The sequence below is a fragment of the Asterias amurensis genome, chromosome 7 (assembly GCF_032118995.1).
Source record: "Asterias amurensis chromosome 7, ASM3211899v1".
Taxonomy (NCBI): Eukaryota; Metazoa; Echinodermata; class Asteroidea; order Forcipulatida; family Asteriidae; genus Asterias; species Asterias amurensis.
The window spans coordinates 1,076,615-1,103,441 of record NC_092654.1 but is presented as its reverse complement, the minus strand read 5'-3'; the positions used below and the strand labels follow the sequence as shown (position 1 = coordinate 1,103,441).

The 26,827-nt window shown below is 38.0% G+C and overlaps 3 protein-coding genes across 7 annotated transcripts; 1 reads left to right on the top strand and 2 right to left on the bottom strand.

Annotated features, from left to right (window-relative positions):
- The first annotated feature begins 597 nt into the window (after positions 1-597).
- LOC139939552 (DNA primase small subunit-like) lies at positions 598-6,339 on the top strand. 2 transcript variants are annotated; one of them, XM_071935553.1, is made up of 12 exons: positions 598-776; positions 1,253-1,410; positions 1,848-1,954; positions 2,179-2,252; positions 2,765-2,901; positions 3,008-3,066; positions 3,418-3,532; positions 3,824-3,919; positions 4,031-4,233; positions 4,785-4,873; positions 5,466-5,564; positions 5,953-6,339. In XM_071935553.1, exons 1-12 carry the CDS (start codon positions 641-643, stop codon positions 5,970-5,972), a joined length of 1,293 nt encoding a protein of 430 aa, XP_071791654.1. In that variant the 5' UTR covers positions 598-640; the 3' UTR covers positions 5,973-6,339. The 2 variants fall into 2 exon arrangements, with proteins under 2 accessions (XP_071791654.1, XP_071791653.1); XM_071935552.1 differs by lacking the exon at positions 5,953-6,339 and having other exon boundaries at positions 5,466-5,590.
- A 149-nt stretch (positions 6,340-6,488) lies between these two features.
- LOC139939550 (uncharacterized) lies at positions 6,489-18,027 on the bottom strand. 3 transcript variants are annotated; one of them, XM_071935549.1, is made up of 10 exons: positions 17,959-18,027; positions 17,090-17,186; positions 16,263-16,402; positions 15,345-15,678; positions 14,706-14,902; positions 14,303-14,434; positions 13,786-13,977; positions 12,935-13,055; positions 12,151-12,356; positions 6,489-11,436 (listed from the first exon to the last, which is right to left on the bottom strand). In XM_071935549.1, exons 2-10 carry the CDS (start codon positions 17,164-17,166, stop codon positions 11,114-11,116), a joined length of 1,722 nt encoding a protein of 573 aa, XP_071791650.1. In that variant the 5' UTR covers positions 17,167-17,186; positions 17,959-18,027; the 3' UTR covers positions 6,489-11,113. The 3 variants fall into 3 exon arrangements, with proteins under 3 accessions (XP_071791650.1, XP_071791651.1, XP_071791652.1); XM_071935550.1 differs by having other exon boundaries at positions 15,345-15,579; XM_071935551.1 differs by lacking the exon at positions 14,303-14,434.
- A 469-nt stretch (positions 18,028-18,496) lies between these two features.
- LOC139939869 (uncharacterized) lies at positions 18,497-26,457 on the bottom strand. 2 transcript variants are annotated; one of them, XM_071936022.1, is made up of 6 exons: positions 26,318-26,457; positions 25,131-26,114; positions 24,084-24,708; positions 22,742-22,952; positions 21,999-22,198; positions 18,497-21,365 (listed from the first exon to the last, which is right to left on the bottom strand). In XM_071936022.1, exons 1-6 carry the CDS (start codon positions 26,378-26,380, stop codon positions 21,121-21,123), a joined length of 2,328 nt encoding a protein of 775 aa, XP_071792123.1. In that variant the 5' UTR covers positions 26,381-26,457; the 3' UTR covers positions 18,497-21,120. The 2 variants fall into 2 exon arrangements, with proteins under 2 accessions (XP_071792123.1, XP_071792124.1); XM_071936023.1 differs by having other exon boundaries at positions 25,131-25,847.
- Between the last annotated feature and the right edge of the window lie 370 nt (positions 26,458-26,827).

Here is a 26,827-nt window from a genome sequence, read left to right as displayed (position 1 = left end):
ATTGCATACGCAAAACCGTCTGGCGTACATTTTTTGCATATGCAAATAATGTCCTCCGGATAGTATTGCATAGAGGAGATAATTGCATGCAACCCCCCCCCCCCCCCCCCCCCATACACGTTTTATTCGACTGGTGCCGTTTTTTCACAGAATTATTAAGTAATAGAGGCTTTCACATAAATAGGTCAAAAAAGAAGCAATGTCTGGATATACAATTTTACAATAGTAAGTAAGCTAAATCGAAAGGTTCTGTTTCTACTATAATAATTCTGTTGTCTGTTGACATCCTTGACTCATAATAAATGACTGGCGCTCGTAATGCGCTTCAACATTGTCTACAGTGTCTTGTCTTGTTGAATGGTCTCCCTCTTTTATTATTGTTGGTTTGAACATGTTTGAAGGTGTCTATTATTCTTCATTAAATATCCCCTCCCCAATTATGTCTTTGTCCCCGCCCCTATCCCAGCCAAGATTGTAAACAAAAAATAACAGCGCCCTCTGTTTTGTCATCCTGCCATGTTTTCCGCGCCAATTTTATATCATGTACACGCCACTAGTGGAATGTACATTGCATTATAGAGTCACACTGCGGCATAAACTAACTGTGTACAAAACCGATCATAACAAACAATTGAAAGTCATGGCGCTCAACGATCAGTCAGAAACAACAACAAAATCTACATATTGTCAGGATGAGCTGCCGGAATTATTGCCTTTGTACTACAGACGTCTATTTCCTTATAATCAGTACTACCGTTGGCTCAACTACGGCGGACGTAAGCGAAAATTTGTCAACTAATATTATTGGATTGCCATTTGCATTGATTGATTGGCATTGGGATGATGACATTATTTAAAATAAAAACTTCCATTATTTTATAAACATTATGATCAACCTCTATTATTAATTTAGCTAGTTTTTGTCGGTGCTTGTACTGACTTATAAATTATATTACTATTAGCTTCAGTTCTTGTTCTTAGCTTGATATAGTTAATTTAAGTTTATACTTGTGTTGTGTGATATTTAAATTAAAACCAGAAACTGTCATGACGGTGTACAGTGAACTGTAGTCACTAGTTTATAAAACAATTCACATGGTTCATGTTTCTTTTGTCAATAAGTGAAACAACAGTACGGACCAAACAGACACAGGTACATCCATCTGAGAGTACAAAATGTTCAATGAAATAATTGACCATGATTCATGAGTGACTCTTGACTTAACTGCAGATGATTTATTTCATTTTTTAGTGCCTAAGACGTACTTCCAGAATCGTGAGTTCTCATTCACGCTAAAAGATGACATCTACATTCGCTACCAGTCGTTTGCCGATCAGAGTGAGATGGAGAAAGAAATACAGAAAAGATGTCCTTACAAGATTGATATCGGCGCAGTCTTCACTCACCGGGTAAGCAAGCAATACCAATGACATTTAGGAATTAAATCGACCTTAGAATGCAAACTGTCATAGATGCCCCTAATTTCATCATCATCATCATTTAGCGGTCGCAACCGAGAACCCATGCACAACGTCACGCCAGAGGTGTTTGTCCCTCATCATGTTTGGAGGGTCCACTATTTCAGCCTCCGTATCTCTCCCGATCACGTCGATGTAGTTGAGTGGTCGAGGTCCTCTATTAGGGCACGGTAGTTTCCAGTATAACACGTCAGGGATGACCTGGTCTTAACGTCTTTGGCACGAAACTTTCAACCCCTGATCATCAATGATAGCTAGATTGCCTTCAATTTTTAAAACAAATAAAGACTTTCCATAAAGAAAGGTTTGTTTTCATTAGGAGGAATTGCAGAATTCTTTGATTATTTATATTTTTGTTTATATTTCAGCCGAAGGATCACAGGACAGTAAAGGCAGCGTCTTTTCAAGCTCAAGAGAAGGAACTTGTATTTGATATCGATATGACAGACTACGATGACGTCAGGGTGTGCTGTCAGTAAGTCAACACTTTATAGAGGAACCATTTCAACCCAGAAATTATTATACCATTTAGTATTGTTATGGGGCAATGTGCATGGTTACTACGTACGTAGGCCTGATACTTCGATCTCGTAAAGTCAAGGCATTATTTCCTGAGTAATCTGCTAAATTTTTATCCAAAGAATGAAGTAATTAGATTTAAAAATATAAATTTTATATGTTTTTCTCTTCATCTTTTAGGGGAGCTGATATTTGTGAAAAGTGCTGGCCGCTTATGAGAATTGCAGTCCGCATCGTTGATCGAGCACTTCATGGTATCCACAACTTTCATTTATTCTTCTCTAAACTTCCCAACCAGAAAGGAGGAAGGATTGTAAATAGCTTCCTGTGTCCCTTTGTACTATCAATGGTCAATACCAATTACCAAACCTGGGAGTCCTATCAGCTGACCGCTAATTTTTCAGATAGAGAAGGGCAAACCCCTTCTGAAGAGGGAGGTTTTCCGCTGAAGGTAAAAAATAATGAACAAAGAATTGAGTAGAGTGGGATTTGAACCAACGACCTCCGGATTAACGTGCCGGTAAAAAATAAATAGAATAACGAAGAGGCGTAGGAATTCCTCCAAGTCTTATGCGATTATTGTTATCAATTTATTTTTATACAGGAAAGCAAGACACAGACACATAGACTATCCATATGTAATGTTTCATCTGATTCCTTCGCTGTCTCGCTGTGCCTGGCAATTTAAGACAAGTTGCAGTTGCTTGCCTGATTTTTACTTAAATCAGTGTCGCAATCATAATTTAAATTCTCTTTTGTACTTTAGATGATTTTGGGTTCGATCATCGCATGTGGGTTTATTCTGGCCGGAGAGGAGTTCATTGTTGGGTTGCTGATGAAGCTGCCAGGAAACTATCCCAGAATGCACGCTCAGCAATCGCAGAATACTTGAGTGTTGTGAAGGTGAGACTTGTGTAATGACAGGAGGGGAGGGGATTGAATATGACAGTGTATTTTTAAACCTTCAAATGTGTGTCTCTCAAATATTTGATTTTTGTTTACTTAACAGGGAGGCGAGAACCAGGTCAAGAAAGTGAGTCTTCCAGAGCATCTACATCCTTCCATCGAGTAAGTAGCGATAATAAATCAGTCTTTGTACACTAAGGTTGCTTAGAAATCCATTTTGCAGCCAAGCCATTCATAGTTAATTGTTTGACAGGCACAGGCTGGAATTACACATAGGCAATGGACTGGTCTTTGCCTTGGTGCCCCTTCAAAAGTTTCCAATGTTCTTGCCCTTTCAAAGATGAAATTCCAGGCCTGCTGAGGCGCATCAGTGATATAAAATATGGTCCACACGTTTAGTATGTGTTGCTATTGGTTGAAGTGCTCAGATAAATTGAGAATTGAGCAGGCTTCACACACTTCAGATTAATACATTAATCCAGTTATGTCGTTTCTTCTTTTGACCTTCTTCAGGCAAGCCAAACGAATCATCAATCACTATTTTGAGGGATATGCTCTGCGGAACCAGGGTCTGATGGAAGACAAAGCATCGTGGGAGAAAGTCTTGACCCTTGTCAATGATTCTAATATCCTTTAAATACAAAGATCTTGAGAAGAAAAGTATCTTTAAGATTCACTGTTTTCATCTTTCAGAAAATCTGGTTCAGCACATGGTTTCCAATGCCCTGGTGTTGGCACTGGTGCCCTTTCTAAAATTTCTCATAGATTTTCCTTTGGAAGTGCCTTTTGTAAAATAAAAATATTGCTGCCCTCTCAAAGATGAAATTCGAGATGTGTTCTTTTAAGAAAGTATCCAAATAAATAAAGAAGTGTTCTATTAATTGCAAAGCTCTTCCTTGACTGTATAGCGCCCTCACATCTCAGGAAACTACTTGCAGAGCAGATAGAGCGCGCCAAAACATCAGCCGAGAGGTGGGATCGTTTAGAGAGATGCATTATGGGGGAAGTCAGCAAAGTAAGCCATCTCAAAGCCAGAATAAGCAATTTCAAACTACCAATTGTTTGTCATATCTCTTGAACCTCGAAAAACAGCCATGATAACTTTTCCCATATTTTCTCGTCTCAGGGAAATGTCAAGAAGTGCCAGCACCTTGTAACGGAGATCAAGTTCCAGTATTGTTACCCTCGATTGGACGTCAACGTCAGTAAAGGAATCAACCATTTACTCAAGAGTCCATTCTGTGTCCATCCGAAAACGGGCCGAGTCTGTGTCGCATTTGACGCCAAAGATGTGGACAATTTTGATCCATTCACTGTCCCTGATATTAGGTAAAGATATTTCTTTCCTCTATGCCCTCTACTTCCAATGTAGTAGACCCACAACTGATGTGCAAAGGTGTAATATAGCCTGGGATTTTTGCCAGTGTGTTTAAGAATTAAAACTCAAACCTACTTTGTGTTAGTGTGTAAGCTTGTCCAGCATGGTTGAAACTTTACAAATCACATTCTACTTCCATTGATTCTTAAAGGGTGTACACAATATTCACAAGATATTATAAGTTGTTACGATTTAAACAAAACTAACATGGTACAAAGATGGTCATGGTGGAAAAGTTTCCTTGAAATATTTTGGCCTGAAATACTATAGTTTATGATTAACTTTTTTGATCTTATAAGTCCCAAATACAAAGTTCGAAAACAGTGGTGGGGTTTGCCAATATTTTCTTGTGACTCTGATGATCAGTTGAACTTGAAGTTTCACAGGTTTTCGTTTTATGTTATGTTGGTGATGTTAAGTGCATATTCTGGTTTTTGACAATTGCCAAAGTTGGCCACCTGTTTTAATTGAGGAAAACTTTCTTTTATTTTCAATGATTCAGCCAGCTGTGCAGGGAAATTGATGAGTTTGACAGAAAGCAAAAAGCTACAAATGATGAAAATGAGCCTCCATCAAAGAAGAGGATTAAGGGTAGGTACATGAAGGTTTCCCTGGTAAGACTTGAAGAAGAAAAACCTCTTAAGTTGTGTTTTACCTTTTTTATTCAAGAAGTAAAATGAGACTGGAAGGCAAGAGAGTTACAAGTCTGAAAGTAAATGTTGAGGCTTGAATAATACGCTAGATTCATCTGAATTAACTGAAACCAGAAGCTTTTGATCCATTGTCAAGTTTACAGAGGAATCAAGACTAGTCTCCAACATTGAGATGGGAGTATCATTGCCTTGTTGCCCTTAAAATGCCCCAGCAGAAGTTGACAATTTCCTTATAGGGTGCCCTTTTACAAGGAGAAAATGCCTTGGGGTCCTTGCCCTTTCAAAAACAAAGCATACAGGCCTGGAGTATGCAAGTAATTATTGTCCAACATGACCCACTTTGGTGACCTCTATCATGAATATTCAAATATTCAAAATCTGGTTGGAAGGGGATAAAGTCTGGTACTGTATATACCATGAGAAACAATACTCCTAACTTCTGTTGCACACAGGAACTAAGACCAACATAATGACGTTGGACTACAATCCACAAAGTGATAAGTTTATGTTTTCTTTTTTTCACTAATCAGATTATAAGAAGACAAGTTTATTGAAGAGCATCCAAGTATTTGAGCAATTTGTCACCGGCTTGGAAGGCACACGGAAGGGCAAACTAATTGAGCAAAGTGGTGAGTATTTTATCTTGTGTGTATGATGAGTGACTCCAGATTCGACTCTTTTTTTGGTTATTGTGACTCACAAGAACAAACCCCAGATTAATCAACTGACTCATTGTCATTGAATGGCTCACTGAGTAGTAAATATTGAGTCCAAACGCTCACCATCTCGAAAGAGCAGAAAGAAGGGTATAATAATAGAAGTAGGTTGACTCAAGCTGTGATTCATAAATGGCAATTCATTCTCATGCAACTTAAAAAAGTTCTGAAATGATCAGCATCAGAAAGCAAGAAATAGTCATCCCCATAGACGTTGGACACAACTGCATATTGAGCTAATAGTGAAGGGACTTGTATTTGCAGTTGTCAATATATCAAGCATGTTTTCTTTCCTCGACAGATATCAAAAAAGAGTTCTGAGCATTTCAACAAGTCAAGCAAGAAGACTTTCGCCATGGCAACATAATCAAGGTTTACAAGGAGATATGGTGCAGTCTGCAGCCAACCATGTCATAAACGCCGGGTAAACCCCTCCACTTAGCAATAAGTGTGCCGTTTGGTTCTAAGCTGCACGACACACAAGACCTGCTGCGTTATGTCCCATATGAAGAACAATACAGTTATATACAAACTCCAGGATACAAGTGCCACTCCAGAACCACACTCTGACAACACTGAAACTGTCTGGTGCACAAGTCCACTCGGCCATGCCATTCCATAATTGAATAATAAAACTAAAAATAAGCTGTTAAGAAATCATCCAGACTCCCTCCTTGTTGACACCATGTCACCTACAGAAATCCAGAGAAAGATGGTTAGTATGAAAGTTGGCAAAGTGTTTATAAACTGGAGTTTATTTCACCAAACCCCAATGTTACACTGTATTTAATGAAAGTTGTCTCAGAATCAAAACTGAAAACAGATCAAATTCATCAGTGTTGTACTTTACATTTTTAATATCTTATGTGTACACTTTCTATAAAAAGCAATTATATTGAGGTTGGTGAATATTCCTAAATTCGTCTGACCCTAGAGAAGACCCTTGCTTCATCATGAAACCCCCAAAACACATTTAATCACAAGTTATTTATCAAGTAAATTGGTTTTTGTTTCCGTCAAATTCAATCCGAGGATGAAGTGAGATTCCCTTGTTTCTTAATTTACATTACATATTTTCATGATTAAAAACACCAACTTTTGAATAAAAACTGTTGAATAATAGGAGTAATTACAGACTTGTAGTGCAGCTAACTGTTTTCCCAACTACCGGTACTGGTCTTAACCAAGCCATATAAATAAAATGCTTAAGCATCTATGCTTTGCAGCTTTTAGATTTTACCAAAGTCAACTATCTTTACGCTATCATTTCTTAGCCTTTGCACTCATTTTGAAAACCTATACTTTCTAACCAGTGACTTCAAACAGGTGAATAGCTTACCAACCAGAATACCAACAGTTGCCATTGCTGAAACTGGTACCCTAGTCATTTCTTGCTTAGCCAAGATGAAATTTAGCCCAGGTTCAACTAAATGGTGGACGACCTTAGCACACTTCAAAGCTTCAAGTTGTATGACTTGGGACCAACGAATTATAATGATTATAATTATATACATGTACACAATAATCATTGTACATAGAGACACGCATTGTCCTACTGATTAAGTTCATGTCTAGTATATTGTCATAATAATTTCTTATGTGTTCTGTACAAAATAAAGACATGTTTATCGATTAATTTCTTCTTGTAACTAGCACCACGATGTTTAATGGGTAAATACAATCTTCAATAATCCAGTTGCAGCTATAATCCAGGCACTCTCTGCATGATGTAAGACTGTTTCACAACGCCCATTTACGGATTCCTAATTGGCGAAGGAAATTCACCATTGATAACTTAATACAATGTAAATTTTGGTTCGGGCGTTGTAGTTTTTGTGAGTGCAAATTGTAGCCAGCACGTCTATAAATTGAAATCTAAAAACTTGTACAAACTCGTTTAGTGAATATAGTCTTATCTAGGCACCATTTTCTACTAGTTGCAACAATGGGATATCATGCATGGAATGGCTGGCTTATGGCTCAAGCCATTGTGTTCACAGTGGACTGCCTGAAGTTTCATGAACAAATATAACAAGAAGATGCCAGCTAAGCATTGCTATAAAGCTTATAAAGTTATGGTTCACAATTATGAGCATTTGTTTATAAGCATGTCTTGAGTTGACATCAACGATTGTTTAAAAAAGGGATTCATGTGGTTTGGCAAACCGAGAATAATCAGAAGTAAATTATGTGCACAAAACCAACGAGGGTGCCTTTGGATATACATGTATAATACACAATTGGAAAATGACATTTATTAAACTGGTTGCGTACATGGCAAAAATGGGTTGCCAGCTAAAACAGCATGTGATGTACATTGTAACTGGTCCCCATAATGTTCCCCTTGGCATTTAAAAAAATCTTAATGACCAGGCTTCATTGTCATGGTTCTGGTTACTGCAGAGATCTATCTGCGCTTATGGCTCATTGATTCCTGATTCTGCAGTAGATTTCGCAGTATTCTGTAATATTCTAGAGTGTTGCGCAGTAAACAAAGCTATGACACTGGAGCCTAGATGTATACACAATTTCTTGGCTCATTGTACATAACTACAATATTATATAGTACTAACAAATAAAAACAGTCGATTGCAAGAATGTACATTTGTTTATCTTCATTAAATTTCTTAATTGTGTGCAAAAAACAAAAACACCCACAAAAAAACAAAAGTGCCGGTGTGGCAGTTTCAGTCTTCCGCCGTGTTCATTTTTCCGTGACTCAGTACGGCACTAACAATTGACTACTTTCGCTTGCAGTGCGCAGGCGTCGCATGACGTAATGTTATCGTATTTGGTCATTCGGAAAACTGAACACGGCGAAAGTTGAAACCGCCACACCAGGTTAGGGAATGCAAAATACAACTTCATTATACATGTACTGTTTCTGCCACAACTAACAAACATTTCATTTTTTAAGAAAAGTAATGGTAACTAAAAGAATTTGTGTACCCCCAAATCTATCCACACAACTTGGAGCCAACTTTTAAGGACACAAATGTTCACTTTTCTGCAGATTTCACTACTGCTACCCTCCTATTTTAACTTAACTTGTAGGCCTTTATTTATTGAGAAATTAATTTACCTTGATCACTAGTAGAAAACAAAGTGATTTTGTTTTGAGGAACCAAAGTCAAACTGGCCACTGTGGAGATTCTGTTTACAGATTACATCCAAAGGAGGAGTGTTGAAATTGCAGACTGCATGTATTTCTTACCCATGTTATGCCCCAAAATGAGTAGCAAGACAGTAACAGTTAAGCCTGCTCCAAGTTGCACTTAAAAGGCCTGTCCCAACTGTAGTTGGGACATTCATCAATGAACCATTCTGCATTCATGATTGGTTAGCTGTTTGTAAACTGCCACATTACACTTGGGATTAGGAAAGTCTTAATCAATTACTTTTAAAATGGTGATTATTTGAATTCACATATTTACATCACAACAATTTGGAAGATTCCAATACAGTGCATCATGAAGAGTTTTCCCACCGAGATCCTTTTTCAAATAAAGGCAGGCAAACCGTGCACTTATAATCTGTGGATTTCTCAAATATATGTTGAACCTTTGCTTCCAAACCTTTGATATTGTACACTAAAAAAAAGGTCATTTGGAGGACTAACATAAAACAAATTTACTCGATGACAGACCCAATTTATAAGATCAGCTTAATTTCACAAAGGAGACCTTGATTTTGCAAAGTCAGTCAACAGACATGAATTGCTAACCAACATGTACACATAGCTAAGGCTTTAATAGACCTTAATGAAAAGTATTATAATCAGGCCAGGTTTGCCGTAGCACAATGTGTAAATCTCTTTGGGGTAGTGTTGGTTCTGAAAAGAACCTGTGGTTAAAAACTCAACGTTTTGATCAGTATGCTCACATCATCGTCAGGAGAAAGTAAATATTCTCTAAAAAAAATTAAGTTTCACATTCTACTCGAAGAATTGTGATTTTTTTCCAGGGAAAACAAAATCAGGAAACAGACTTCGGTAGGAAGAATATCTTGCCTGGTCAACAAGAATGTTTGTGTTTGACAAGCTGAGACAATCTAGTGAGTGACTCTTCACGGTGCGCTGTGTTGTGCATCGTCTACATTGGTTTAAAAAGTCAACCGAGAAAATTACACTAGTTTTCAAAATATGTAACATTAATACTGTGATTGAGTTGTGTGTACAATGGTTTAAAACAAAAGGCACCCATCCTCAACGTCTCATCCTATTTACATACCAAAGTGAAGTGGTTTGTGCAGCACTGTTCTCTAGGGCAAATGCTCTAAAATAATCTCTAAAAATTTTCATCTCAAAGAACTCATCTGGTGAAAAAAACCCAAAGTAATTTGAAATGAGCGTATAGAAGCCACAGCTATGGTATATTTCATACATATTATCAAACCAAGCGACTTGCGCTACGCCGCTATCTACCAACTATTCATCAAGCCAAAGGCACTCTTGATATTATTTCAACTCCTGAGGAGTATGCAGCACCATTAGCCAAGTTGGCACACCCGTAGGTAATCAATCTCAACCCTCATGGGTAACCATTTACTCTCCTAGGTAACGAACAGATATTAAGATGAAGGGTCCTGCTCAAGGAAACGAGTGAATTCAAAACATTTACGCTGATGATATAGCCATCGCGCTTAGCACAAGTTATGAAGTAACCTACCAAGAAAGATTTGTCTCAGTGCTTAACAGGCTGAAGACAAACAACAGTGACGATTGGCCAAGGAAGTTAATTTTATTTTAAAATAATGACTTCTTGATTTTATATTTGAGTATATTTGTATAATTGGTGATTATTACTATAAAAAAAACGCTAGTAATAATTTGTTGGTACAGACCCATAACAAGCAGAAAAGACTGGCCAGAGTAAAATTAGTTTTGACACTAAGCAAACACCAAACTACGCTGGGTGTTATTTCAGTGTTTGAAACAGATCTCAGCAATATAAACAACACAAGATTTAGAATAAAAAACTTACAAACATTTCTAATTAAATAATCAAACACGACTTCATAATTCTCTCAGACTAAACTATCAACAACAAACTTTAACGGGGAAAAAAAAAAAGTGAGTTTACACACAAATAAAAATCTGTACAAAATTAACACTACTGCTTTAAAACAAATTATATTGTATTATCTTAAGCTTTTTGATGCTGTTAAGCCTTGGGTCTTCAAGAAATACAGCAAGTTATGAAAGCACACTTCCATAAAACTGCTTTTTTACTTTCAAAGATCGCACACATTTGGTATCAGAATTTTGTTTACTTTTGTTGATTTGTTTTGTCACTCATTATTTATCTGTTATTGTTTTTCTTTTGTTGAGAAGATTAGGGTAACAACCTGTACCTCCCAGATTTTGGAAGTAGTGTTTCACTTTTTACCTGGAAGTTTTACAATAAAAATCTTTGAGAGGAAATAAAAATTTATTAAAAAAGAAATCATTGACAATACAAAGTTCAAGAAGAGGTTGAGGCCAACGGAGGCAAACTTTCCGACATGGGTGCAGACTGAGGTTGATTAATGATCTGCAGTGTCGCTTGGATACTACCGAGATTAGGAGTGTTACCCTGAGGGTTTGGGTGAGTATTAGCGTGCTTCTTCAGGTGGTCCTTTCGCCAAAAACGCTTGGGGCAATCTGGACATTGATGGCGCTTCTCACCTCGTTCGCCTTGCGTCTGTACGCGGGTCTTCTTGTTGTCGTGCGTCCGGACGTGTTTTGAGAGATGATCGCTGCGCATGAAGCTCATCGGGCACTCTGGACATGAGAAGCGTTTCTCCCCTGAATAAGGATTCAACAATCAAATAAAACCAACCTTAGATTCAAACTGACCCAATAAGGATTCAACAATCAAATAATACCAACCTTAGATTCAAACTGACCCAATAAGGATTCAACAATCAAATAAAACCAACCTTAGATTCAAACTGACCCAATAAGGGTTCAACAATCAAATAAAACCAACCTTAGATTCAAACTGACCCAATAAGGATTCAACAATCAAATAATACCAACCTTAGATTCAAACTGACCCCATAAGGATTCAACAATCAAATAATACCAACCTTAGATTCAAACTGACCCAATAAGGATTCAACAATCAAATAATACCAACCTTAGATTCAAACTGACCCAATAAGGATTCAACAATCAAATAATACCAACCTTAGATAACTTCATTTCTCACATTTTAGTGAAAACAACAAAGAATGTTTAGTAAAAGATTTTGTTAGATAATGTCAGGTTTTACTTAATTGCAGAAATCAAAATAAGTAAGTGGTGTTTTGGGGTGGGTTTTTTTGGAGGGGGAGTTTTTTTTGTTGTTTTTTTTAAGGGGGGGGGGTCAAAATCTTCATCTGCTTTGTTGTTAACTTTCACAGTATTTTAGGAAGCACTATTTATTATCAGGTTTCAGATTCAAACTGACCCAATTTTAGTAGTGGATAATAACAAAACGATGTATTTATTTATCGCTGATTTGGTTTGATTGTTTACCTGTATGAGTCCTGGAGTGTCTCTGTAGTTCATCTGACCTTGTGAAGCATTTTTGACATCCCATCCATGAGCAGATGTAAGGTTTCTCCCCGGTATGACCCCTGATATGAGCCTTAAGGTGGGACGTCTTAGCGAAGGCTTTACCACAGCCTTCAATGTGGCACAAATGCTTCTTGGGACCAAAGGGACTTGGTTCACCCGGTTGCCTGTAAAGGGGAAAACAGGCAAACGTTACTTCACACAAACTCCATTAGCTCAGAGTCTACAAAAAGAATTTCTGAATAAAGGGCACTAACTCAAACAATGCTGTAACTTGATTCTCATTTATTGGAATGAAAACAAATTCAGAAAGAGATAATATTTGGATGAAATTAATGTTGGAAGTTAACATAGTTTCAATCTGTCAACACAAAATTTGCAAAAAATAAAGTGCAAAAACTCCACAAAGTAAAAACAGAATTTTGATGATTAGTAGGAAATTAATGAGGTTGTAGATGATTTTATTAGGATTAAATTATTACAATAAGTGTATGTCCCAGTAACACATTTCTAAAGCAACGCAAGTACCAGAGATGCTTTTTTTTACAAATGTTGATAAGCAAAGATACCATTAGTCTTGGCCCTAAAAAATGTTGTCATTCGTGTCTGAAATTGTACACACAAAATCTTTAGCAACATTTTATAATGATACCAACAACTGTAAAATAAAAAATTAAAATAATTGAGTAGAATTGAATGACATAAAATATCTTTCACGAACTGTATGTAGGGTATACCATCTTACCTGTTGGTGTCCATCACGCAGTTGGGGCAGCTACAGGGCTGTCTTTGTATTCTCTTCTGGGCAGCTGCTTGTTTCTTAGACTCTTCTTCCGATCCTTCAATGGGAGCTTGATTATAACCAACTGATAAACAACAACAACAAATAACAACAACAAGTCTCATCAAATTGAATTGGCAACATAATATACTAAAATAGAAATATTTCAGTAGATTATAAAAAACATATCAGTAGAATGTGATATATAAAAACAGCTGTTTATTATTATACAAATGTTAAATGTATAATAGTACATTTCCGCAGAATATAATCACACAGTGAAATCTGGACTTTTCCACTTCCTGAGGCAAATCAGTCAATAAGCAAGATATATAACCAAAATTATATCCTCAATGTAAATGCATCTACACAAAATATCTACACATTTTAAGCATATCAACAAGAAATTGACACATACCAACAAGATATCATTTTGTCAACAAGCATCAACACGATATCAACAAAAAATAAACAAGATATTATGAAAGTAAGAACACAATACGATGTCATCAAGAAATCAACCACTTATCAATAAAATACCAAAAAGATATCACCAAGAAATAAACAATTTCAACAAGATCATTATAACAATTTCAACAAGATATTAATTATGTCAACAAAAGTTCAACAAATATCAACCAATTATCGATAAGATATCAATAGTGTACCAACAAGCATCAACAAGATATGTACATCTCAATGGGATAATACAACGTTTATATCCACAAGTATATATAAAATCTTGATATGACGTAAACATCAATTTCAAAATCAAATGTATTTCACAATTAAAACGCTTCTCTTCCTTTCCTTACCAGTATTGGATGTTCCTCCCCCAGCTATGGGCACCACGTTGTCCACAACCATGTTCTGATCGGCACTCGCTGGACCAGTCTGCTTCCGTCGACCTCTAGTCTTCTTGTTATCGTGCGTCTTGACGTGTTTGGACAGATGGTCGCTACGCAGGAACCGCTTCAGACATTGTGTACACTGGTACTTCCTCTCCCCTGGTTCCCAGTAGACAAAAAAAAAGAGAAACTTTTCAACAAAAATATATTCTCATCTTAAATTGTGCCAGTTTCTTTCTATAGGATCATGAAGTTAAGAAGCTGTAAAGAAAAAAAAAGTTACAAATGTTCTCAATTCACTAAACATTTTTTAGTTTTACCAAAGATGATCTCTAAATGAATGGGCTGACAAACTCCACTATTTCAACATGCACAGGTCAAAAAGGTATGGAATTATGACACCTTAACTTTGTCAAGCCCCAAATAACTTGATCATGAGAGTAGGGAGGTTTATCTAATGATAATTGGTTTGTGATATTTGTACCTGTGTGCGTCCGGTAGTGTCGTTGGAGTTTGTCAGCCCGCTTGAAGCCCCGCCCACACAATGGCCAGTCGCAGATGTGCGGCAATTCCCCAACCACTTTACTGGGCGTGGTTTTGGCTTTGCGGCGTCTGGCTGTGAATTTCAAACCCCAAACAAAAAGAATTATTTGGGCTCAAGGAATAAAAAAGTTCTTTCCAAAAAGGTAATAATTGACAGTGATTGTACTAGCAAGATTATTTTCTGTAAAAACTTCTGGGGGAAAAAGGGTTATTAATCAGAATTGATAAAGTGGTAGCAGCAACAACAAAAGTAACACGTGTATCATTTACAGGCATTTTAAACTTCATTTTTTTTTTTAACAAAACCAAAACTTCAAATTAAAATCAAATCCGGAACACCTTACCTGTATGAGTCCTGTAGTGTCGCAGGAGTTCATCAGATCGCCAGAAACTGCTTCCACACTCCGGCCAGTCGCAGACATTTTGCTGTTGACCGGTGTGAATCCTTGAATGAGCCTTGAGCTCTGTTGACTTCGCAAACACGCGACTGCAGGCTTGGATGTGGCAAATGTGACCTCTGACCCCTAGGGTGATGCCACTCCTAAAGAGTCAATCAATCAGTATGGTGTATGACATTTAGGAACAAGACTGCAAGTGTTTTTTTAAAAGAGCTGTTTCTTCAAAGTTGTATTCGTAGAATAAAAATCTTGAAAATGTTGAGTGGTCTACCCAGTGAGCCTGGTTTTCATTATGGCAGACAGCTTTTCTTAGCTGGTCGGCAAGTTGAAGCTTTCCAACTGCCCAATCAGAAAATGTTACATATATGTAACCCTTTGCCGGGTTGCCAACAACTAACACAAATGGAAATTTGCACAGCTTTTAAAATTGCTTGAAGGCGTGTCTGGACAAAATTTACATGCCTACTATGTTTGCTAAATAGAATGCCAAAAATACCTAAAACCAAATACTTAAACAAAATAAGAAAGAAAAAATTAAACTTGAAATAAGAAAAAATCAAACTTGAAAAAAAGAAGAGTTTTTACTTTTTTCTGTCTTCTTCACAGTAAGGGCAGCAACATCGTTCCCGTCTAGGTCTCATGGACATCCCTTCATTGTTAACCTCCGCCATTGTTGTCTGAGTAGACGCTCCTCCTTGGCAATCAGCGGTCCCTTGGGCGACACCGGTCATCATCCCCTGGCTGTGGAGCTGCTGCTGCTGCTGCTGAGGTTGAGGGTTCTGCAGGTCGGCGAGCTCGTCAGCAAGGCTGGGTATGTCAACTGCAAGGTCGGGAATTTCAGGGGATTTAGGGTTTTCGTTTGGCATCTCAGAGACTGGTATAATGAAGGGACCAGTAGGCCAATGGTGCTCATTTGCAGCTGAAAGGAAAATTAAGCGATGTGGAGTCAGGGCACAATACCGACAGGGTGTAAATGTGCGCTAAGAGTTTGAGAGAAACCACAGCGGCTTATTTTGTAGAGCTGCTTACAGCACACAGGAGAAAATGTGTGCTATACAGAAACAGGTCACTATCAGAGCAATGCCATGTGAAGATGTGCACAATACTGGTGCCTTGTTAGTGACTGCTTAGCAATAATGTGCACAGTAACACAATCTACTTAGCAGCTCTGCCAAACTAGGCCCCTGTGCAGCGAGTGTTAACAAGCCTCTCATGAAAGAAAAAGCAGAAAGTATAGAAAGAAATAGTAGAGCATTGGTGGCCGAGTGGTCCGGGGTTCTATTCAAGACATGTTGTTAACCATACACAAACTTTCTCAAAGTAAGTTAACCTTTAGTTTTTTTGGGTCAACCCCACACAAGGGGGAATGATTTGCAAGGTAATAAATGATTAAAGAATGAGGTTGGCCAGTTGTTCGTCATCTTCTCTGGAATGGCAAAGGTTTTGGGTTTGAATCCCACACGAGTAGCCTGCCTGGTTGTTTCACACCCTGTTTGTTGTTACCTTTGTTTGCAGGGTCACCTGCAATCCTAGATGTGCAGGCGTGGCAGTGCCATGCTCCGTCTTTTTTGGCATCCTGTTGGGCCACACCCACACAGACTGGATGAAACCATCCTTGGCAGCTGTCACACCCTAAGTAGAACCTGAAAGAGTGTCACATAATACGGCCGATATGTACAATGCTCAATTTTGATAATTTATCAATAATTCTGACAGTGAATGTTATAATCATATTCCACATGACTAATAAAAAAATATTGGTCTAACTATTTTGCATTTCTATATGCGCAAACATAATGGAACTTTTACATGGCATCTCACATTGTGTCTATTTATTAGATCAAGTGATCAACAAAAATATTCTCTAAAGGTTAAATATCCAAAACAGTCCAGGAAATCTATCATAAAAGGAGGAAAGGTATTTACTCAAGACACATGCGATATCTACAATAGATTATTTGTATCGCCTGTGGTTGCAAATTAATTAATAATTAAAATAGATTCCATGACAGATTCCTTAACTATTTCAGTGTTTACCCTGTGCGGAAACAGTAAGCTTACCATTTCACTTGTCTACCATCTTCTTTACTAGTCCTAATCCATTCTAAATATTGATGCTTTTCTACAATCACTTTACATTCAAGCCAGCCGGACCACTTAGAGATAATTTTGACTGGTCCTCACGTGTTTTAACTAGCATTTGGCCAGAGGAAAAATGTTCTGGTAGAATGCTCCATGAGAATAACACATAAAGTAAATCAGAAGAAATTGCATACTGCCTTCGTACAATTCTACAGAGGCCCTTCTAATCTAAGAAAATATATTCCTACCCTCCGTCATCTGGTGTCTTGCAGATGCAGAAGAGTTTAGGCTTCTCATCAGGTTTGACATCAATCAACGCTTGCATGATGTATGACAAAACTCAATCTGAGAATAAAGGAGTGAGTCATTTTTCAGGTCTCAGATTTTAAACGGAAAAATTTCCGTATGGCGCCACCACTTTTTCATTCGATATGAAATAATTTAGTATCTAATTTACCTCAATGAGATATCCCTTTTTGTAAAAATGAGTGATAAAGTGGTGGCGCCATACGGAAAGTTATCCTTTTAAACAACCCTGACGTCAACCAACTTACAAACAAGTGTAGTGTTTCCTTTAAATAATCAAATAAAACTTTTTAATAAAGTAGAAATCATTTCTGGAACATGATTGTAAATTAAATTGTTATTCTTTATAATTTAATTTTTGTTAATAAAATGTTTAAGACATTCAATTCAATTCAATTCATGAATGATTCAGCAGACAGCTGACAAGGCTGGAACCCCCCCCCCCCTGACAATTACATTTTGTAATATATTAATTATTGTAAATGTAAATGTAAGATAGACCCTTCTACAAAGAGGAAGAAATCACAGGAGGTCAATGCTACTTGGAGTCGAACGCATCCGTACATTTAGTGGGACTAATTTATATCCCCCAGTTGCCCATGCCATCCATGCTACATTACTCAAAATGACAGGCGTCCGGAAACTGGGCACTATTTTCACAAGAGTACCAAATTAATGGCAGACAATGTACCACCACAGAATCCTTTATTGCAGTCATTGTTTCATTTCAACACGCAACCAAATACATACGGAGGTAAACTAGAAGCATTCAAAATCATTAAAACGATAAAAGTAAGCTAAAAGTACTCACCATTGAGAAGAAATAAGGAGACACAACCCCGTTTGGCGATCAAATATGCCAGCAAAGGCGCATTCATGAAAGGTTTAAACAACAACCACTTGGTGGCGCCCTCCGCGAGTTATGAAGGGCGGCGTCGAGGTCAGTGAACTCTGAAAGCTTGGGGCAGGTGGGGTGGGGGGGTGGGGGGGGGGGGGGTTACGGGGTTGGACGGGCCCCCTTTTTAGGGCACTGCTCATGTGTGAGTGTCTGAATTTGTTTTTACCAAATGATGCTTTGATGAAATATATTTTCAAACTGATAGTTTTTTAAGAATCTATCTGCAACTTTGAAACTAAATAAATCCCTTATTAGACAAAATTGTCCCTTTCTTTAGAACAAAACATTTTAACCCTAACAAAGTTTTCACTGATTAAGATTGTCACAAACCCACTCCCTGTGGTTCCTCGTTTTCTTTTCTTTCAAATTCTTGCAGTTTCAGAGATTTAACATACAATACATAAACACAAATTGACTAAATAAATAACGAACGACACAAAGTTTCTTCGGTTTATCTTTTGTTCATGTGTTATTTCCAATAACAGACGAGTTCAATAGAATTAATAAGTACATGTACAATTTATTTTAAGTTTTTCTAGGTTTTGTCTCGCAGTGAAGTACTATGATTCCATGCATTTGTAAAATCACTGATGTATACAAGGTGCTTTCCAAGTCGACCAGTAAACAGAAAACAATTTTACAGGCATTATTTTGTGTAACCAATTTTGCCCACCACACAGGAAAACCGCATGTAAACAGAGATCATCATACATACCGAAAAGCAAAACCTACAAATAATTGTTCAATTTGAACAACCACTATTTTATCCTTAGTGTAAGAATAATATCATTAACATATTATATACACGACAAACATAAAAAATAAATAAAAAATGTATAAACTTCAACTACAAGGCTTGCTCTAAATCAAGCCAAAGGAAACACTTTACAGGTAAACCATGTCTACCTTCTATTTGCGTCTGAAACAAAAGAAGACCATGAAAGCTATTCCATCAGATGAACTTCAGAACCTCTTTTATATAAGTTAGTTGAAAATAAAGTGGGAATCTATATTAATTTCATTTCCCTCCTTTTATCAAAATCTGAGTTTGAGTAATTTAAGATCATTTTTCTCAAGGTATATTGCCGGGCTATCACAGAATGAGCAGTTTCAATCATAGAATGCCATGAAACAATAATGAAAATGTTTCTGGAATACATTGTTGTATATTTTTGCATATTAGCTCTTGACAGAACGGAAACTGACATTATCAAATTTCAAATGCACACGTTGATTGACTTGACGTTTTTAAAAACAACTTTCATAATTTTATAAAAGCAATACCCTGTAGACGTCAGAAGGAAAAGACGAGAAGAAAAAAAGACACCATCCCTATTTGTAACATATGCCAAAACAAATTGGTTCAAAAAACTTAATTTCTTAATATGTACAACCAACATTTTGTATACAATATAAGGCAAGCTTGTTCTGAACAGAAACCCATAAATCTTGCTCAACTTGTATTAAAAAAAAGGGTCACATGTACAGTATTTACAATATTTCAGCTTTATGGATAAAAATTGGCACTGTGAGAATGTCTTATAATTGGGGAAAATATACCGAGTATGTTGAAAACAGGATAAAAATGGCAGATGAGATTTTCTTTAAGAAAGCTGCCACTACCCCATGAGTGTATGACTGATAAAGGCTGCATCCAATTAGAATTGACTTCCCTTGGACCACAGCTACGGCCATTAACATCTGCAGTTAACTTTAAACTGGCTATGAACCAAAGTCGTCAATTTGGATACGCCCTAATACTGCTGACTTGAAGACATTTTTTTGATGTTGTCTACATCAGGGGACCATTCTATAAACCTTTTTGAGAAATGGTGGCCATTATAGGTAGGAGTGGACTGTTTGGTTTGGGTATGTATGTACTTACAGACCATTTTAACCAAATCTAATAGTGTCATAGTGCAGTGTCCACCATATCTAAAAATGGCTATAGAGCTGCAATAAGACTGATTTTTCTCAAAACAAAATTGATGAAAATGTTTCTCCATATCACTGTTGTCTTAGCCTTGGTGTACCTCAAATTGTTTTGAGAGTACATACATCAAGCATTGCTATTGTGAATGTTTTACTTTTTAAGTGCCAAGTTAAAATAATATAAAATAATAAATATCACTACCTAAATGCACATAGAAAAATCCATGTGGATTTAAAAAAACAAATCTAAGGCAGTTCATACTGTTGGTAAATTGTGTGTCTTACATTTAAAGACAGTCTTAAAAAAATTAAGTACATTATTATCTTTTGGTTGTTGAAGCTCATTTCAACTGAAACAAAAATCTGCATTCTCGCTTAATTACAAGCTTGATTGCAGGCACAGTTGTTTCTCAAGATTGTTTGTGCTATTGTGAATTTATATCTTATTATAGTTGACTTTACTGTTTGGAGAGAAACAAACATTGATAATTGAAATGCTTTCACAAATAATGTCAACTTATTTTTGGTTCGACATCCTGAAATCATTGTGAAAGTTTCACAATGATTTCAGGATGTCAAACCAAAAATAAGTTAACATTATTTTACAGTAAATGTTAAATTCATGAGATCAGTGCATTAAATAATACTTCATGGAGGCAATTGCCTCCTTGTTCCAATAGAAATTTACAATTTTGACATAGAGTTGTCCTTGACCAAGAAGAAAATGCCGTGGTGCCCTTGACCATCAACAAATGAAGAATCAGGCCTGAAATCAGTTGTACTGTATGTTTCACTTAATATTGTTATTTGTCATGATTTGTTAATGTTTATACACTGGAAAATAATGTGGTGTTTCAACAAGTTAGGGCCTTGTCACACAAGGAACTTTTTGCCGGCAACCAACTGCAAGGCATAATATATGATCACTTTTGTAACACATGAGTCTTTTTTTTCAAGCAATGTGGATCTTCTGATCCCTAAGAAACATATGGGAACATTCAAATGTGAATGCCTTTTCTTCTTGGAGATTGCCTGGAACTGGTTGCCTGTAAATTGCCCCATGTGACATGGCCCTAATATTCAAAACTAAGCCCAACTCCAAAAAGAGTGAATTGAAAAAAGGGTCACCGATTAAAATGCCTGCTAGCTGGCTTCCATTCTGTCCAGAGCCTGTGAACCCATCCGTATGACCACAGCATTGGTCAAGGCCTCTTGGTCCGGAGTGACCATCACTTCACTTCCATCCACTTCCAGTGTCACTGTACCGTCACTAAACTCATCATCCCTTGGGTTGGCTTTCTTATTAGAGTGAGTCTTGATGTGTTTGGAGAGGTGGTCACTTCTCATGAAGCGCTTTGAGCAAGCCGGACAGGAAAACCTCTTCTCTCCTGGGAAATTCAATATAATTGTTGAGAATGTATTAGTTATCCTGAAGATGACTACAGGCCTGATACTTCACAGAGGCAACAAAGGCGATTGCCTCTGTGCCCCCTGGCCATTGCCTTGGTGCCCTTAAAATGCTCCGACAGTAGAAATTTGCAACCTTCTCATATGGGTGCCCTAAACTAAGCATACAGGCCTGTGACTAGATTACACCAGTCAAAATCCTACATTGTTAACTGTTAAATGCTTGAACTTTTATATTTGCATCAATTTTACACTTAAGCATGGGGCATGGTGTACCCTTACTGTGTTTTCAAATGTGGGCTTTGGAATCTCAGAAACGCTTTCAGAGAATTTTAGGGGAGGGGGGGAGGGGGTACCTCCGTACAAGAGGCAAATAGTGTGTTAAAATAGTGGAACATTGAGGGAAGGGGGGTTCCCACAAACCCATATTGGTCATAATATACAGTGTCGTACATTGTGATACCTTTAATACTAATAAATAATAATAATAATAATAATAAGACTTGTAATGCGCACATATCCACCCTGCTGTGTGATCAAGGTGCAAATTATTTGATTATTGGATTATTTGGGTTATTTACATCAAAAATTAAGAAATGTCACTAATACCCTACCTGTATGGGTCCGCCGATGTCGCTGTAGCTCATCTGACCTTGTAAATCTCTTACCACAGAACAACCAGTTACAGACAAATGGCCGCTCCCCTGTGTGCCATCGTAAATGAGCTCGAAGGTGGGATGTTTTGCCGTACACTTTGCCACAATCTGGCATGTGGCAAATGTGTTGTTTTTTGCGACCCTCTGCATTCAGATTCCTATTTTGGTGAGCAAAAAAAGTCTTTCAGAAACGAAAATTGCATGCAGGTCAGTATCCTAGTTCATGGCTTTAATTACTGCGGAGTTCTGTACCTTCGGTGGGCTGTTAAGCATGTAGATTTTTGAGCCATTACCACAGAATTCTGAAATCAGAAGAGCCATGAAATTTGGTCCAGATCTAAAGCATCATTTTCACTAAAACTTATGAAGGATGAAGTAAGTGTCTGACTAAAAAGATTTATTGTCAAACCTGAATTTGTACATTTAAATTTCAAGTTGTATTTATACTAAAGGAAGACAAGAAGGTTGTTGGTCTGGAATTTACATAAAGGCTACTGCGGCAATGACCTCTGTTGTCCTGGTGTTGGCCTTGGTGCCACTTTAAAAGTTTTTCAATTACAAAATAAAAAGTCTAGTCTACGTGAAATGTTTTGTTTTGGCACCAAGGCAACGACCAGGGGCAACAGGGGCCATGCATGGCCTACGTGTAATTCCAAGCCTGTAGTATCGACAGACTCTTTTTATACTCTAATTAAACCTACCTTCCTTCACTGTCCTTGCAGTTGGGACATGTACATGCCACTCTCCTGAGCCGCTTAGGCACCTGGTTCTGTTGTCCCTGGTTCTCTTCCTCATCTGACCCTACAAACTGATTGTCCAGACTAATGGATGTATTAGTCTGCACCTGATTAATAACCTGTGTTTGCCCTTGCCACTTCTTATCCTGAAGAGTACCAGGCTGCTGCTGTGCAACTAAAAGAGACACGAGACATAAAGAATAGTAACAAATGAGTATTCTGTTAGAAAACATATTTCCTCTGAAAAATGTCTGGAAGTGAAATGACAATCTTGTTTTTTACATTTTATTTTACAAGATTGGAGAATTTAAATAATTCCAAATGCTATACTCTTATTGTCTTCCATTTCTCTTGATGTTGCTGTCCACATGTAAAAGTATTATAAAGTAATGCCTCGGTACAATGTCAATAATGCATATGAGGTTAAGTAACACACACCTTTAGGGAGTACAAAGGTCAACAGTCTGAGGCAAAGGTTAAAGGAATGTCTTATTGGTATGAAAGGATGATTGATGGCCACCAAATCTAACTTCTTGACCTGAAATACCTCTTATTTTGATTTTGTTTGGTTTGGGGGAGACCTTATCAAAGTAGATACCAGACAACTTAAAAAGAGAGTTTATACAAGAGCCTGAGTGAAGTTATAACTGAGTGCTCACCCAAAAATATATTCTGCATCAAAATAAGTTTGTTCTGTATTTTCGTTACTCGCTGCATGTTATATCTAAATAAAGATGATGCAAAGCCTTTTCTTGGGAATGTGGAAATCTTGGGAAGACCATTCCAATTTTTGTTTTATTTTTAACACAATAAGTGAGCCTTCATTAAATTGTATTGGCCAAATTTTAACAAAATAAGTTGGACAGGAGAAAAGTGGAGACAAGCAAATTAGTCAGAAGGAGTGAATGGAAGTGAGCGACTCAATAAGGGTTGATTGAACGCCCATTTGACAGCTGGCCACACCCACAAGCTGCTAATCAACTACCAACTAATAAGAAGCCACAACATCCAAAAGGTATTGCAGATCTTTACTGTCAGTGTCTAGCAGTTCAATACCATCCACTGCAGTTGTGGATGATAAATTATGCCAAACATGCGCTTTTAATAGTGAAGTTTGCAGTAGCAGAATGAAAAAGTCTTTAGAAACACCAGTTCTTTTTAGAACCAACACTACTTAAAAGAGATTTACACATGGTGCTACTGAAAACCTCAAAGTTTAAACATCCTACTTAAGAGCAGGTAGAGTAAAGTAACAACCTGGACATTGAAACATCGCCGATGAATCAAATAGCTTTTTCAAACCTACCTGTGACTGTAGTGGATCTTGTGTTGTTTCCTGCTCCCGCTTTACTTATCTGCTGTAGCTGCACTCCCATAGAAACCAAATTCCCCGTTGATAAACTGAAATTTGGTAAGGCTGTGACAGTTTGTGTTCCAGCAACGGAACCAGTATTCCCCATCCCTGCCGTAGATGTTAAAGTTTGTTGAGGCTGGGACGTTGTACCAGCCATGCTGATCCCCTGTATCTGTAACCCTTGAAGGTTGATGGTGTTATTAGGAGAACGGAGGGTCGTAAAGATAGAGCCAGGCAAGATGGTCGCCGTCTGTTGCTGGCCGGGCAATTGGATTGTTTGAACTGCATTTAGGTTCTGTGGTTGTAAGATGAAGTTCTGGAAACCCTGTTGACCAGTGACTGTCTGGGCAGGGATTGTAATGGTCTGTTGCCCTGAGGTAGAGGCATTAATGACCGGCAGTGGTTGTCCTTGTTGGATTGCATATGCCTGCTGAACAGGCTGTACAGTGAAGCTTTGCTGCTGTTGCTGAGGCTGCTGCTGTTGTTGCTGTTGTGGGCGAGCCTGGATGTTTATCTGTTGTGGTTGCTGTTGTTGAATAGTTACTGTGGTTCCCGAGTTCTGTTGAGGCTGCTGAATCTACCACAATAAAAATGACGAGTGAGAAATATTATTAGGTACAGTAACTGCTTTGAAAGTCAAAACAAAAGTACAAGTGGTTTTAAATTTAATATAAACAAAAATTGTCAATGGTTAAAAAAGAAGGAAAACATGCTCAAAACTATAATTTCATGGCTTATGGCTGAAATGTGCTACGACACAAATCACTGAACCACTTCCCTTATGATATGGACAAATTCTTTCAAAATAATATTTGCTACGATTGAAGGATTTTTACTTGACTTTTAACAACAGTAGAAACAAGATAAATTTGCTGTACCTTTTTATACAGCGAAGTCCTTTTTCTAATTTAACAGGCTAAATTGTTTTAATTTAGAAGACTTCAAAGCTGTACCATAGAGATACCTTTTCTTTCATGATATACAAAAATTCAACTGTACCTGAACTTGCTGAGGAGCCATGCTGATGCCGACTGGTATCGAATTGGCTTGCTGCGGTTGAAGCACAATTTGCTGTTGCTGCTGCTGATGGGGAACTACTTGCAACTGCTGCGGCTCTGCTGCAACTATCTGCTGCTGCTGCTGTTGAAACTGCTGAGGTTGGATCTGCACTACATTGGTGAAATCTTGCTGCATTGGAGCTGCTGCAACTATGCTGTAAACCTGCTGTTGCTGGTCGTTCATATTACCCCCTGAGCTAGCCACCGGAGCCAGTTGGAATGTGAGGGGCTGACTGGCCACCCTCGGTGGTGTAGCAATATTTTGCATGATATTGCTGTTTTGCGTCTGTATAATTTGCCCATTTTGCAATGCTAGGCCTGTGAAGTTGTTTGATGCAGCAGTTGGTCGGATGATGGTTGGCGATTGGTTGATAGCATTCGCTAGCTGAGTTGCGATAATGTTACCATCTGCATCTAGCTGAAGCTGTGGAATAATGTTGTACTGAACTGTATTGCCTGATGCACCACCCGAGTTGGCTGCATTTGTAGGTGCAGCTGTCAAAAGCTGGGATGGCTGTATAATTTGGTGGTGCTGCTGCAACTGTGGGTTCCAATTCAGTATATTGGTTCCATTATTCGTACCTGATTGTTTACTGGTGTTGTTTGTCTCGATGAGCTGCTGCTGTTGTTGCTGTAACTGAGGAGTGGCAGCGGCAATCTGAACGGGAAAAGCAGAGATGGTCTGGAATTGTGTCTGTTGTTGTTGTTGTTGTGCAGATACATGAGGAATGGCGGTTAAAACGCCGTTGGCGCCCACAAACCCTATCTGTGTATCTGCCGCTTGGAAGCCCTGATTCTGCCCAACAAACCGGACGGCTGTGGTCGTTGCAGTATTCACGGCTTCCTCAGGCGGTGATCCAATCTTACTACAAGTTGCTGCAAGCAACGCCAGAGGTGATGGCTGCTGTTGGCCACTATTGTCTCCCTGCAAAGAGGTGACGAGAGCAACATTTCTGTTTTTGTGTTGTTCAATAAATCTACGGGATGGATCAAGGGGCGGGCTTTACGTGTGGGTGTGAATAAAGCGTTGCGGAAGTTATGAACGAAGTCAACTAGGCCAAACCTACGACTCAAACATATCTAGTCAAAATGACAGAAAAATTGGTTCAATGTGTTATATTTTCTTACCTGTGTGGCAGTAGAGGGTTGAATATACTCCGACTGTCCTCTTGTAACAGCCGCTGTCGACATTTTGCCCAATTTATCGTTCTTTCGATGGACAATTTGTTTTAAAATAGCGACTTCCCAGACAAGACATGAATAAAAATTGCATCGCTGTACATGGGCTGTACATGGGACCACGCCAGTTGGGCATGCAGGTTGACTGTTTACACTCATTAAGGAAAATATTAATACGCGCTGTTATTTTAGCTTATTTCATGCAATTTATTCCACTAGTTGTAACTTTTATCATTTATTTTGTGGGGCTACATACGACTTAGTCAATAAAATAAGTTATTTTTGACGCACTTTATGATTACCTCAAAAAATATCTCGTATTTAAAACTACTTTTGACGCGTACTGTCAAACATGGCGGAGTAGCGCTGTAAATAGTGCGCTTGGCAAGGCAAGTGATTGACGGCTAGTGACCGGGGCGGCCCAACATCCAGACTTCAAAGGCATTTGCCGAAACCGTT

What these genes read in the sequence shown, in the direction of transcription:
- LOC139939869 (XM_071936022.1), bottom strand. Translation starts at nt 26,380, where the DNA reads ATGTCGACAGCGGCTGTTACAAGAGGACAGTCGGAGTATATTCAACCC. An exon ending in AACCCTCTACTGCCACACAG is followed by an intron (nt 26,115 to 26,317) that starts GTAAGAAAATAT and finishes ACCTCTTTGCAG; the next exon opens with GGAGACAATAGTGGCCAACA. An exon ending in TGGCTCCTCAGCAAGTTCAG is followed by an intron (nt 24,709 to 25,130) that starts GTACAGTTGAAT and finishes TTATTGTGGTAG; the next exon opens with ATTCAGCAGCCTCAACAGAA.
- LOC139939550 (XM_071935549.1), bottom strand. Translation starts at nt 17,166, where the DNA reads ATGCAAGCGTTGATTGATGTCAAACCTGATGAGAAGCCTAAACTCTTC. An exon ending in AGGTGACCCTGCAAACAAAG is followed by an intron (nt 15,679 to 16,262) that starts GTAACAACAAAC and finishes TTTTCCTTTCAG; the next exon opens with CTGCAAATGAGCACCATTGG. An exon ending in ACACTACCGGACGCACACAG is followed by an intron (nt 13,978 to 14,302) that starts GTACAAATATCA and finishes ACTGGGAACCAG; the next exon opens with GGGAGAGGAAGTACCAGTGT.
- LOC139939552 (XM_071935552.1), top strand. Translation starts at nt 641, where the DNA reads ATGGCGCTCAACGATCAGTCAGAAACAACAACAAAATCTACATATTGT. An exon ending in CCCTTGTCAATGATTCTAAT is followed by an intron (nt 3,533 to 3,823) that starts ATCCTTTAAATA and finishes GCGCCCTCACAT; the next exon opens with CTCAGGAAACTACTTGCAGA. An exon ending in TTCACTGTCCCTGATATTAG is followed by an intron (nt 4,234 to 4,784) that starts GTAAAGATATTT and finishes TCAATGATTCAG; the next exon opens with CCAGCTGTGCAGGGAAATTG.